Genomic DNA, 12,838 nt, shown 5'->3' with positions numbered 1-12,838 from the left:
CGCCAACTGCACGCAAAGGAACCGTGTAACTCAAAGGATCACTTAAAATCCCCCCCCAGGTTAATGCACCGTTTAAAAAACGTTACAGTTCTGTCTTGCCGCGATACCACTCATATGGACAATTTTTTCAACTAGAGTTTACGTCAAAGCAGGGACCTAACGAGTGGGAGGCTGGGAGACAGCTGGAGCTGGGACCTGTGTGCGCAGAGCTCAGAGAATCTCTAACCTGGCATTAAGAGGGTCAGGCAACAGTGAAATCGCAGGTGCGATTCTTCCTTCTGGGAGAAGCAGAGAGTGATGCCAACAGCCTGTCCACGTTTTAACCGACTCCCACAACTCCCATAACCTCCCAGCAAAACGTTCCAGAGGCCCAGTCCGGCATGATGATTTCTCTCTCTCTCCTGGCTGTGCCGTGTTTCCAGGTAGCAGCCTCCGGAAGAAGGCTCATCCGCTCTGCGGATCCCGGCCAGCAGCCCAAGAGAAGCGCGGAGGTTCAGGACTCCTCCTCCAGGTAACTGGAAGGAATCCTGCTTCCCCCCCCCCCCCCCCTTTCTTTCGGAAGGGGCCTGCCCCTGCCCTGCGGCCCCAGCGCTGTGCTGTGCTCCGGGAGGCTGTGAATCTCAGCACCAGGGCCCAAGGGAAGCCCACCTGCACAGCCAGCAGTGCTCGGATAGATGCTGCCTGGAACAAAAACAAGACACCTCCTTGTCAGGAGGAAAGACTCGCCAGGATTGAACTCCTAGAGTAACCCCTAGGGGCTGGATATTGTTGATCAGGTCTATCCTGTCAATAGATCATCAGTCCAGTGATGCAAATGAGCTTGGCTTACCTGGATCAGTAAGGCAGCCGTTTCTTGAAGGATCGAGGTGAAACCTGCCCGAACAGCAGGACTGGGCAGCCTGTTCCAGCCTCCCGCTCCTCCGTGTGTAAAGAGGCTGTCGCCCTGTGCTTGCAGGCTGAGGATGGTGAACGCCGAGCAGTGGTGGAGACTCGCCAGGGAGGGCGGGGCCGGGCCTCACAGGGGCCGGACGCCGCGGCCGAGGAGGCGTCGCGACCCGGCTCGGGTACGAGAGGAGCTGCAGCTGTGCTGCGCCCGCTGGCACTCTGCTCGCCCATCCTGGGGCGCCAGGAAACAGCACCCCCCACCCCATGGAACAGACCAGGCTGTGGCCTACTGGGAGAGCTGGCCTTGTGCCTGACTGGTCTAGAAAAAAGCACCCCTATTTTCCACCGTTCTCTAGCGGCAAACCCCAGTGTCATGACCTCCGACCCCCACAGAGCCACAGCCTGCCACCCCGTCCCAGCCTGTCGGAGTTCTCGTTCCCGTGATCTGGCACCGCTGGCTTGGGGAAACCCTCCGGGCTCCCCGGATGTACCAGTGGTCCCCTTCCGGAGAAGCCTGCTCAGTCCCAGAAACAGTCCTTCACAGACATTGGTCCCCAGAAGATCTTGAGCTCCTCTTTTCGTGTGGAAGAGCTCTTCTGTCCTCTATTCCACCGAGAGAGCTGGAACAGCCCCCCAAAGTCTCCATTTCCCTTCCTCGCAGAATATAAACTCACCTCGTCTGTTTCCCCGTCACACTGTTCAGACTACAGAGAATTCAAACGAATCCAGGAATCCAGTACCAAATCCCTTTTCAAATCCGGCAAAGGTTCTCGTTTTTCGAAAGCGGTGTTAAAGGTCAAGTACTCAACAGTGCCCGCGAGGGGAAAACACAGGGCCGTCCAACACCAAAGCCGTTTCGCAGCGTGCACTGGGAAGGGGCCTCTTCCGCTTAGTTCCCTTTTATGGTCCCAAGTGGGAAATTCGCTTCGCAGGCAGGTTGAAAGACGCAACACGTCTAACACAACGTGAACCCCATTCATATAGAAGAGAGACGCGTGTATGATGAGAAAGGGAAATATATAAAGACAGGGAGGGTGAGGTGTACTTTCAGATCCTTAAACTCTCGCGCTTTCTCCCCGCCGCTGCTCTGCTCAGACCGCAGGGAACACGCAGGAGGGAAATCCCGAGCGGCCAGCGGGAGCCGCGCTGACGGCCGAGCCCCTGAGGAGTCTGGTGGAGCAGTCTCCTGGGGTCAGTCCCGCCGGAGGGAGCCGGAAGCCCAGACAGCGCAGTCCCGGGCAGCGAGGACGCGGAGGCACCGGGAGAGTTTGGAGCAGGACGTCCTGGTAAGGTGCAGGGGCAGGGATAGAAGGACACACTCCATCTGCTGCTGGAGGCGTGGGCAGATTTGAAGACTTAAAACATTTTCCTTAGGCTGGTTATTCAGATGCAGTTATCATGACTTATTTAGATAATGTATTTATCTTTAGGCAAATTATCCTTCACCACGCACAGCTAGAGTAGGGGACAGCTTTGAGGGTTTTGGCTGATTTTAATTCATTTCCATCTCCTTGTCCAGTGTCTCACACACTGGGTTCAGTGAGAAGTGTAGCCTACATGAAAATGTTGTCAACGGGGCAAATTGGTCCCGAGAGCGGACACGCTGCCCACCAGCTCCCTGAGAAGTCAATGGTGTAAAATGACTAAACAGGATGGAGTTTTCCCTGGGATTTACAGCCGAACCCCTCCCTGTCTTGCAGCCTCCAGCCTCTGCTGCCCGTGGAGCTGTGCGGCCCCCCCATCTCCCAGTGCTCCGGGATCATGCCAGGTGAGGACACGCCCACAGTTCGGACCACACCCCCCAGACCCTGACCACACCCAGGTCACAGCACACACCTGGACAGCAGCAGCTCCTGGTCCTGGCCACCCCTCTGTCTTCAGGGTCTTCGTCTCAGCCTGATTGATTCCCATTGTCTGTGTTTGGGCAATAATCACAAATTTTCTTTCAACTCTTAGAGCTTTGAAGAGGCTTTGTACTTGGTGTCGGTGCTCTAACAGTTTCTGAGGTTTAAACCCGCCCTCATTCAGGTGTGCTGCCTGGAATATCAGCAGTGTAGACAGGAATAAGGGTGAAGAGGCTGAGATGTTGACAGTTCCTTGTGGTGAAGGCAACGGATTTCATGCCGGAAAAGTGAGGTAGTTTTGAAACGTGGGACTGAGCATAGAAACAGTCCACCCCCCCCCCCAGTGCCAGGTCGGATCCTCCTTTTTGGAGCAAGTTAAAAACAAATCCTTCGCTTTCAGGAAGGAACTGGAGAAACTCTCCCCTGCCCCACCAGGCCTGTCCTCTCTGCTCCTGTCCAGCCAGGATCGTCCGTGCGCAGGGCAGGGGTCATCCAAGAGCCAGCAGGCCCGCCGGGCTCAGGCAGCTCTTCGAGGTGATGCTGGAGGAGGACGCCCCACCCACGTCTGTGCGCCCCATCGTCCAGGCCTCCGGGGGGCGCCACACACGGCCCAGCAGGTGTGAGGGGCTGGTTATTTGGGAACGGGGACGGCTACTGTTGTGACGATCAGACCTCTTACTGAAGAATACCTGCTTCTTCAACATCTTCACAGCTCAAGAAGGCTCAACACCTTTTCTTCTCTCTACTTTTCAGACTTGACTTAAACTTTTCTTGTTAAAAATAGTGGTTATGGCACAGCTGATAAAGTATATCCCGCTGGCGATTAGAGAGGTTTGCCGAAAGGCTCTGCAGTTTCCTCATGCAAAGCTGCTGAAAAACCACCCATCCTGATTCCTCGAACTCCGCCTCCCCTTGCAGAGCCGGGCCTCTCCGGGCACCTGCCTGCAGGACGGGCACACCGACCCCGGCTATCCCAGCCCGGGACGCCCTCCTGCTCAAGCTGGCCCGGCTGGATCTGCGGACGGGCCCGGCCGAGGAGGGCAGAGCCGGACCGCGGGGAGTAAGGACCAAGGACCATGCGTTGCCCCGCCTGAGGTTCCCCACGTCCGAGCAGGAGCCAGAACCGGATCCAGATCCGGAAAGACGGGCCGAGCGGGACCCTCCCGCGGACGTGCCGCCATCCCGTCGCGGAAGGTGCGCTCCGGCCAGGGGATCAGCTGGCCCCGGAGAGTCGTGGGGACGCCCAGCGAGCTGCTCGGCCTCTCCGGTCACCCGCGGGGCAGCGGCAGGGGTAACCGTGCCGGGCGGGGACAAGCAGCCACAAGGGGGTGCAACGGAGGCCCCCGCTGTCCGGAGAGCAGGCCGAGGCCACGGATCGCAGGAGCCCCTGCGCGTGCCCAGGCTAGCGTTCCCGGGAGGTCAGGCGGGCGGCTGGGACCCCGCTATGTTCAAGGTGACGCTGGTCAGGCACGACGCCGCGGGGCAGCACCTGGAGACCGTGTGCTGCAGTCCTGGTGCCCCGGAGAGGAAGAGGAGCCGGCCCGAGCCCGAGCGGCCCTGCTGAGGCAGGGACGCTCTCCCCAGTGTCCGAGCAGCAGTGGGGCTCACTATACTCCCCTTCTCCAGCGGCTCAGGCTGGCTCCCCTTCTGAATGGGAAAAGGTCTTAGCTTGGTCTTAGTCCAGTATTTTCTCACCTGCTGCATGAATACAATAGTCCAGACAACCTGTCGCTTCTAAGCTTCTTTCTTCAGGTACATACATATATACCTAATTGTTAAGGCTCTGGTTTCAGGTTCTATAACAATGGGACCAGTACAGTCATTAAGGGTGACTCCTCCCATCCACAGCGACTGGGATATTGATCAGAAGGCAAGGTTTCGCGTCCACAAAAAGAGGACCCTACCCTGAGTGCTACCCTGGTGCTTCCCCATCTGCAGAGGGGGCTGGTGCTGTGGGGGAGCTGATGGGCACAGGGAATAGTCAAATTCCCTGCCCAGCTGATTGATGGGCAGTGTGCCTGCAAGAGTCTCCGGGGAACAGTAGGGCGTCTCTGGGCGCCCCACGCTTCCCAGCACAGGTGCAGCCCTGTCGGAGTGCAACGGGAAACAGCAGGTGTCCCTGACAGCAGGTGAGAGAGTGAGAAGGTGAACACCTGTTTATATTCCAAAAACTCACCCAAACCGAGAAGAAACAAGAGAACAGGAGGGACCTTACACAGAGAGTTGTGGGAGTGGGGAACAAGGTTCCCAGTCATGTTGTTGAAGCCGACACCCAAATGAGCCTCCTCCCCCTCCATGACCGTTTTTAGCCTCACAAAGAACACTCCCAAATCTCGAAAAAAACTTTATTTACAGCCTGCTTTTTGCACACACACACAGATCTACACTTCTGCACAGACAGTCCTAAATTCTACACACACTTCCCAGAATACGAAAATATACCGTAAACACCCTTCCAACGCTCTGTATTAAAAAAATATACATGCTTGAATATGCGAGGTGTCTGACGTACTACAGCTCTACTGAATAATGCCGCTTCAAGTCTGTTAAAACTGCACTTAAAAAAAATCCTGAACTTCATTTTGAGTGAACACAAGAATCAATCGCTGACTGTGTACAGCCGGCCAGGTTCAAAGAATATGGATTTCGTGGAAGCTCTTCCAGCCCCCCGAGTCCCTCCCTTTCCCTGCTCCTGCTGCTCCGATCAGGAGGACAACCGTGTGGGGGCTGAGCGAAAAGGCTCCGTTCTCGCCACACGGCCTCATGGAAGCCGGCGCGGGACATCCAGAGCGTGCGGACGACACCAGCGCATGACAAAATAGCTCAGCTCGGCAAAAAGTAAAAACTAGGTTTCCCCCGGAATCAGGGAGGCCGCAGAAAAAGCCCGTCTTAGCTGTACACTGGAGAAGGAGAGGGGGCTGCTTGGTTTTCAGAGCCAGGGTGACAACGAGCTCTCTTGCACAGAGGCCTTTCAGATGAAGGTCTTTTCTCCTCCCCCCTCCCCCCCACCCCCCCACCCAGGTTCAGCAAAGCACAGAATTATAAATTTGATCCCCTCGGTCCTGCGGATCTTTGAATCTGGAGACCCATCATGGCCGAATTGTTAAGCGCTGCCCCATTAATTACCTAATTGGAACAATGAAAAGCCGCCTGCGGGCAGCCTGCAGGAGATCCAAGATGTTGAGGAGGCTCCTTACAGGCCTGGGCCCGCGGCCGCTCTCACAGCGGGGCGGTGCCAGGCCCGGCGGGGGGCACGGAGACCGGGTGCAGCCCCAGGTCCAGAGAGGGGGCCTCCGGGGCCGGGGCGGGGCTCTTCTTCTGGGCGTCCAGCTTCTCCGCCAGCTGGGCGTAGAGCTCGCGCACGGGCTCGCTGCTCTGTGGGGGGAGCAGGGGGAGAGAGGCAAGGCTGTGAGTGGAGCGGCTCGGCTCAGCAGGGCCAGCGTGCACACTAACATGGACATGGGAAAGCTACAAAGGAACAGGTAATAGGTGTATTCCCTGCTCAAAAGAGAAGAAAGAAAACACAACGTTTCGGCCGTGTGTCCTGAGAAAGCTACACACCTCATAGCGCTGCTTAAGAACGACCAACACAAGAAACTAAGGCATGGTGGAAAAGCTCTGGTTCCCTGGGGGGGCAAGTTGTGTTACAGCAGCAGGGTTGGTGTTCAGACAGGAGCAACAATATCTATACATCTTGACACAGAAGGCCAAGTGTTCAGTCACGATATGGCTCCAGGTGTGAATGAGAACCTGAACCTGTTGGTTCTGGAGCTGGGGAGTCGGTATCTGCGTTCTGATGGCAGTGACTGGGAGTTATTAAACCAGGGGTGTGCAGGATCGCCACAGATGGATTTTGATTCACGCAGAACACGTGACTGACAGATGGAGGAGAGACGGGCTGGGAGGTCAGCGCCAATGACCTTTCGCCATATTTTCCAACAAGGCTGCCCAGGCTGCTCTTGCCTCTCGGATTCAGGCTGCCGAACCAGCAGATCGGGGTAAAAAGTTAGAGCAGATTCAAGGAAGGAAGCTTCCTGATAGATGCCGTTGACCTTTTCTGAGGATCGGGTTGGTATAGGCTTCGAAATTAAGCTCGGGAGTCCAGAACAGTCCCCAGGCACTTGCCTTGCTCTACCAGCTCCAGTGAATCTGCCCCATGTAGGTCAGGGTGGGAGTGTGGGCACCACTACACTGCTCGGACAGCACTGGCCAAGCGTCCCGTCTGCAGCGGGCTGCGCGAGCTCACCTGCTTGGGTGGCTCCAGGGTCTTGAGGAGAGTCTCCAGCCGGGAGGGCAGCACTTTGTGATGCAGGTGCAGCAGCAATCGCAGGATGTGTCTGTGCACGTTCTCCTTACTGGAACACAGGAGCGGTTAGCCAGTGGGGCACAGGGGGACACACAAGTCCTGACTGCTTAGGGCCAGAACCCTCACCTCCCACCACCCTTCTGCACACAGCTGAGACACAGCGCGCTCACACTAGCTGGCCAATACAAACTGCGGACCCAGACCCAGTGAAATCTGTTACAGAGAACCTGAGGCAGTTCCCCACTGTGCGATGCAATAGAAATATTATAGATATTACAGAAAGCTAGCGATACAGTGAACACACCAAGAGACTTCCCAGATTCACAGAGCTCGAGCAATATTCCAGTGTTGCCCACCCCTTGTTACCAGGGAGGTGGAGGGATACCTGGAGAAGGAGGTGAGGAGAAAGCCGTCAAAGACGGCATTGCAGAACTCCTCTGTGCCAAAGTCGTCGGACAGCAGAGTGAGGTGGCCGGTGAAGAGGTGCAGGAAGATGTCGCCCAGCGCCATGTCATTGTGGGTCTCCGCTGCAGACAGACAGAAACACGGCCTCAGCCAGGGGCACAGACACTCAGGACTGAGAGCTACAGCCTCAGCCAGGGGCACAGACACTCAGGACTGAGAGCTACAGCCTCAGCCAGGGGCACAGACACTCAGGACTGAGACAGAGCTACAGCCTCAGCCAGGGGCGTGACTCCGTACAGCTCTGCAAACACAGATGTCCAGCTTTCGGTTTGGAGGCCAGCGCTACTCACCCAGGGCGGGCAGCAGCCTCTGCAGGGCGTTCTTGTTCCTCTGCTTGGTGATGTGCAGGACGTAGTACAGCCCCATCTCGCAGGCCACGCGGTTCTCCTGCAGGAACCTGAGAGGGGACAGCGGACCCTCAGCCCACAAGAGCTGCGTTACTGAGCCCCAGCTCTTTACAAGGGCCGTGTTAGAAGGATAAGGCCACACAGACGCACAGACACGCACATGCATGTGAGAAATACATCAGTAGACAAACGTCCTTATTAGACTGTACCCATGCCTGCCCCTAGCGCTGAACGGTTAACCTCTTAAAATTCCCCTTTCATTTCCAGATCGGGTGCCTCACACCTTCCACTTCACTCTAAACAGGCAGCGCGGGGCACATGAGGCACACAGAGGCAGGTGGGAGGCGGGGGGTGGACAGAGCGCGGCGGAGAGGCGCTGACTTGGTGTAGGCCTCGGGCAGGGCGGTGGGGTAGGTCAGGCTGCTCTTCTCCTCGGTGGGCAGCTTCTGCTCCACAGTGAAGGTGTAGTCGTCCACCACCACAGACATCATGGCCGGCAGAAACCGGGTCACCACCTCCAGGTCCTAGAGGGAGAGAGCACCCGCAAAGTCACGGTGGGGGGGAGGGGGACACTTCTTGCTGACTTGCACATGTGCACGCAGCCCCTGGCGGGGGGCGGCGGCCTGCCTCCGACAGCTGGAATACAAGCCGACCGCGAGAGCCGAACTCTGCTCGTACCAGGCGCGGCTCCTTGAAGACCTGGCTGTCAATCATGTCCCAGGCGCCCTGCCCCAGACACAGCATGCGCAGCAGCAGGAGCAGGTCCGGGCTGTCCTGCACGGAGACACACAGAGAGGACGCTTAGTCACTGAACCAGACTGTGTCTGCAGCTGAGGCGGTTTAGACACTGTTTATTTTTACGTCAGAGAAAACTTTCTTCGCAAAGTGAAGATCACAGCCCTGGCTTGAACGTTCTGCTCGCCGACAAACTGAAAGGACGGACAGCTCTTGCCCTGCAAGCCCAGATGTCAGAATTCCTTTCCAATTAGCAGCTCCTTGCCCCCTGACTGGTTTCTGACCCATGCCAGCTACTTAATCCAGGTCATTAAGGGAAGTGCTCACCCTGGGCAGGGCGTCCTGGCCCAGCAGCTCCTGTAGGTTCCTCACGGTGCTCAGGACCAGGGTGTTGCTGGCAAAGGGGTCACAGAGGATCATGGACAGGTCCCTGAGGAGCACACGGACAGCAGGAGTCAGGGCCTGGGCAGGGGGCCGCACGCAGTGACACTCCAACGCCGCAAGCACAGCGTCCCCCTCCCGGTCTCCCGGCTCACCCCAGCACTTGCTCCTGCCCTTTCTTGACCCCATCCAGGAAGCCCTGCAGCTCCCTGGCCCGCTTGGCGTCCACAAACTTCTCCCGGATGCAGGCGTCCAGGCACCAGGTGAACTGCGGGGGGAGACACAAACAAGCAGAGCCCAGGCGCTGTGACTCTCGGGGGGGGCAGAGCTCTTAGCACTTCACACTGATAAACCAGAAGAGACAAAACGGCCACATCCGCAAAACAGAGCAATGAGGCCCGAACACCTAACTCAGGGTTCATTTTGAAACTGAAATTTAAAAACAGAAATGAAATGCTCTCCTTAGAATAAGCAATTTTGAGTGTTTGTTAAATATTCATGTCTCAAAGCCCTTTTCCTGCATTCGGCAAATCTCAGCAAGGCCATTATTCCACAAGTGTGGAACGTCTGAGCTAAAGGCTTTTCTCTGCACCCCTTCACTGAAGGGACTCCTGGGATGAACAAGCATTCAAGAAACAGGTCATCACCAGCCTCCAGCCCCATCGAGTCAGTATGAGGAGTCACTCAATTCCCTTTTTTTTTTAGAGGCGAGAAACACCTTTAAGTTATCGATCAGATAAGCATGCAATCTGTTCTGGGAAGGGTACTCCAAGGCCGAAGGAGTTTCAGATTTTTGTCCAGGATGATCTCTGGAATCACTGAAACCTAGAAAATGGACCATTCCACTGATCACAGTATAGAAATTGTGCCTGGCGTTTAGAAACTGGGGATCCAAGGGCAACCTCTGAGTCTTGCTGGACTAGAGCTCTTCAGGAGCAGGGCCGGAGACCTTGAATGTGAGATTCCAGTATCTTGCGTCGCTTCACTGCCGAATGCCGGCACCCTGGATCGTCTGCTCTGTTAATTCCCTACTGGTCAGGGGCGGACACCACCAGTCAGAGCCGCTGTGGGTGTCTACCCTCCAGAAGGAGCAGGCCACGCGGGCGCACCTTGTGGCAGGGGTCGACGGAGCAGATCTCGCTGACGTCCAGGTCGTGCAGGGACATCAGCAGCTCGGCGCGCAGCGTGCAGTAGTGGACGTTGCGGGTGCGCAGGAAGAGCGTGCGCAGGAACTGCAGCACCATGTCGTACAGCTTCACGCTCTTCCCGATCATCTGGGTCAGCTTGAGCACCACCTGCGCACAGACGCAACGGGAACAACACAGACACCGATTTAGGAAAAAAACCTTCGAAATCCCAAACTCTCGCCCAAGCGCCGCCGAGTGACGGATTTTGGTAGGAAATCGCCTGCCCACAGGTACAAAAAAAAAACCCACTCTTTATATGAAAATCATCCTGCCAAACAAAAAGCAAAAAACAATACAGCAGAGAGAAGGCATCAGCTCTCTGTCGGCCACAAGCTTCTGATCACACGAATCATTACAGAAATGAGTACACACACGCAGGCACGCATGCACGCATGCACACACACTCCCATACAGGCATGCCCACGCACGGGCAAACACGCATACGCACGCACACACACACACACACACACACACACACACACACACACACACACACGTGCTCCCCGCGTGCTGCCCCCCCCTCACCTCTCCCTGCCGGCGCATCTTGGGCGAGGGGCTGAAGAAGCTGTGCAGGACGGACAGCTCGCTGCTGAAAAGCGCCGCCTCCTTCTCCACGATGTACTGCTTGAGCAGAGGGGAGACCTCGTCCCCGAACAGGGCCTGGTTGTCCTGCCAGATCTGCCTCTTCACCTCCACCGCGCACACCTTGTACAGCTCCTTGTCCGCCATGACCTGCTTCAGCTTCTTCTCCGGCACCTGCGGGGGGGGGGGAGAGCAGGCAGGCAGGGCAGGGTGAGGGGGGCTGGGACACCCCCACCCCACCCCCAGCGTTCAACAGGGTGCAAGCACGTCACCTCAAGCCACAAACCCCAATGAAGAGAGACAGACACCATTCCTGCACCCTTTCCAAGACAAACACAAGAGAAGTGCAGAGCGTGAGGACAGCCAGAGAGACTGGCCCCACAGAGAGCGGTCAGCGATCAGCGCGGACTGGCCTTGGGCAGGTGCTTCATGACTTGCATGACGACCGGCTGGATGGAGGGCATCTTGACCAGGGGGAAGCTCTTCTCCAGCAGCTCCTCCAGCTTGCTGTACCTGAGGGAGACACGGACAGGCAGGGTCAGCCACGCCAAGCAGTGTCTGCAGGGCTGGGAGCAAACCCGTGCAGTCCTACACATGGGCTACCAAACGTGCAGCCCTTCCAGTGCGCTCCATTCCAGGACTTTGCTGCAGCCAGCTCCTGGCTTCTTTTTTGTGGACACACAGCACATTTAAATATCAAGCACACCCCCGCAAAAAAAAACAACACCGATACAACAAGTGAAGAGCTGATGGCACGATGCACAGACTGCATGGGAACAAGTAATAGGTTTATTCCATGCAGAAAAGAGAAGAAAGAAAACACAACGTCTACATTACCTTTGCTTACTACCCTGTCTTTCTCACACCTGAAGAAGGCTCCATTTCAGCAGGGAATAAACCTATTACTTGTTCCTTTGCAGGCCACACATGCTGACGCAGCTGCCCACCTGAGCTACTGCAAGCTGAGAAGCCCTGACGCACTGCACAACCTGGAGCCGTCTCTCACTCCGAGGATAACGTCGAGTGAAACGGTGTAAAACAGCCTGACAAGTATACAAGGACCCTCGGCCCACACGTACCGATCGGCGTCCTTGCCCTCGGCGATGACCGCCACCCTCTCCATCAGCTTGTCCCGCAGCTCGTCGAACACCGACTGGTGGAACTCGAGCCGAGGCGTGCCGTGCAGGTCCAGGAACGGGAGAGCCGACTGCAGGGTGGGCAGCAGGATGCCATTTTCCGTCTGCGATCACAGCCAGCAGAGATTGGATCGTGAAGTTACAATGCGGTGCGGGACGACAGCAGACGCAGCATAGCTGAAACTGGTTAGGGTTGTGTCTTTTAAAACAGCATGGTTTTTTTTTAATCGCCTTTAGAAGATTACTCGACTCCTCTCCCAAATACAGTTTGCACATGACCCTTCAAAACAAATGATAAATTCTGTTCTTCAATTACACACGTTGAACAAGCGACTCGAGATTCTCCTCAATGTCATCGTCGCTGTCTTATCAACTCGTTAGTTTGTTTGTTTGTTTTTGCTACGGGGACAATTATTTACAACACTAGAACTCTTACAGCGACAACGGAAATAAACTGACCAATTTCAACGTCAACAAACGCAGGCGTAAATGCAAAATCCGCGCGGCATAGCATCTTAAAAAAACATCCCAAAGTGCATTGAGCTCAGTGTACTCTTGACAGTCGACCCAGTAACTTCTGCACGACTGAAGACTTGCTTAGAAGACGAAATCGAACAGAAATAAGTCTCATGTCCCCCCACCCCCTTGATATGCTGCGTTTACCTGAAACTGATCGATGGCTTTCAGGGGCTCAGTGCAGTTGGTCAGTGTTTCTTTGAGATCCTCGCCGTTGGAGATGCCCAGTTCAGGTAAACCCGCAAACATCCTGCGTTGATTGTTTTTAACCTAACCCAGAGTCCGTAAAAGCTTGTAACGCTATCGATTAGAAACTTATGACGCTTAAACCAGAAAAGCACAACTTTCCTTTTTGTTTAAAAGCAACACAGCTTCCTCTTCATCCATTCAAATCGTCAGTGCATTACTCACATTTCCTGTGCGCTGCCTCGTAAACAGTCCCTCGGGTGCACAA

The 12,838-nt window shown here is 55.8% G+C and overlaps 1 protein-coding gene across 1 annotated transcript; it reads right to left on the bottom strand.

Annotated features, from left to right (window-relative positions):
* Positions 1–5,062: 5,062 nt before the first annotated feature.
* On the bottom strand, positions 5,063–12,809 carry nelfb (negative elongation factor complex member B). The gene is made up of 13 exons (XM_088940745.1): positions 12,532–12,809; positions 11,812–11,972; positions 11,146–11,245; positions 10,676–10,906; positions 10,073–10,258; positions 9,119–9,231; positions 8,910–9,012; positions 8,526–8,621; positions 8,229–8,371; positions 7,791–7,897; positions 7,421–7,562; positions 6,976–7,084; positions 5,063–6,104 (listed from the first exon to the last, which is right to left on the bottom strand). Exons 1-13 carry the CDS (start codon positions 12,631–12,633, stop codon positions 5,949–5,951), a joined length of 1,749 nt encoding a protein of 582 aa, XP_088796871.1. The 5' UTR covers positions 12,634–12,809; the 3' UTR covers positions 5,063–5,948.
* Between the last annotated feature and the right edge of the window lie 29 nt (positions 12,810–12,838).

The sequence above is a fragment of the Atractosteus spatula genome, chromosome 23 (assembly GCF_055471065.1).
Source record: "Atractosteus spatula isolate fAtrSpa1 chromosome 23, fAtrSpa1.hap1, whole genome shotgun sequence".
Taxonomy (NCBI): domain Eukaryota; kingdom Metazoa; phylum Chordata; class Actinopteri; order Semionotiformes; family Lepisosteidae; genus Atractosteus; species Atractosteus spatula.
This window is presented reverse-complemented; position numbering and strand designations above follow the sequence as displayed.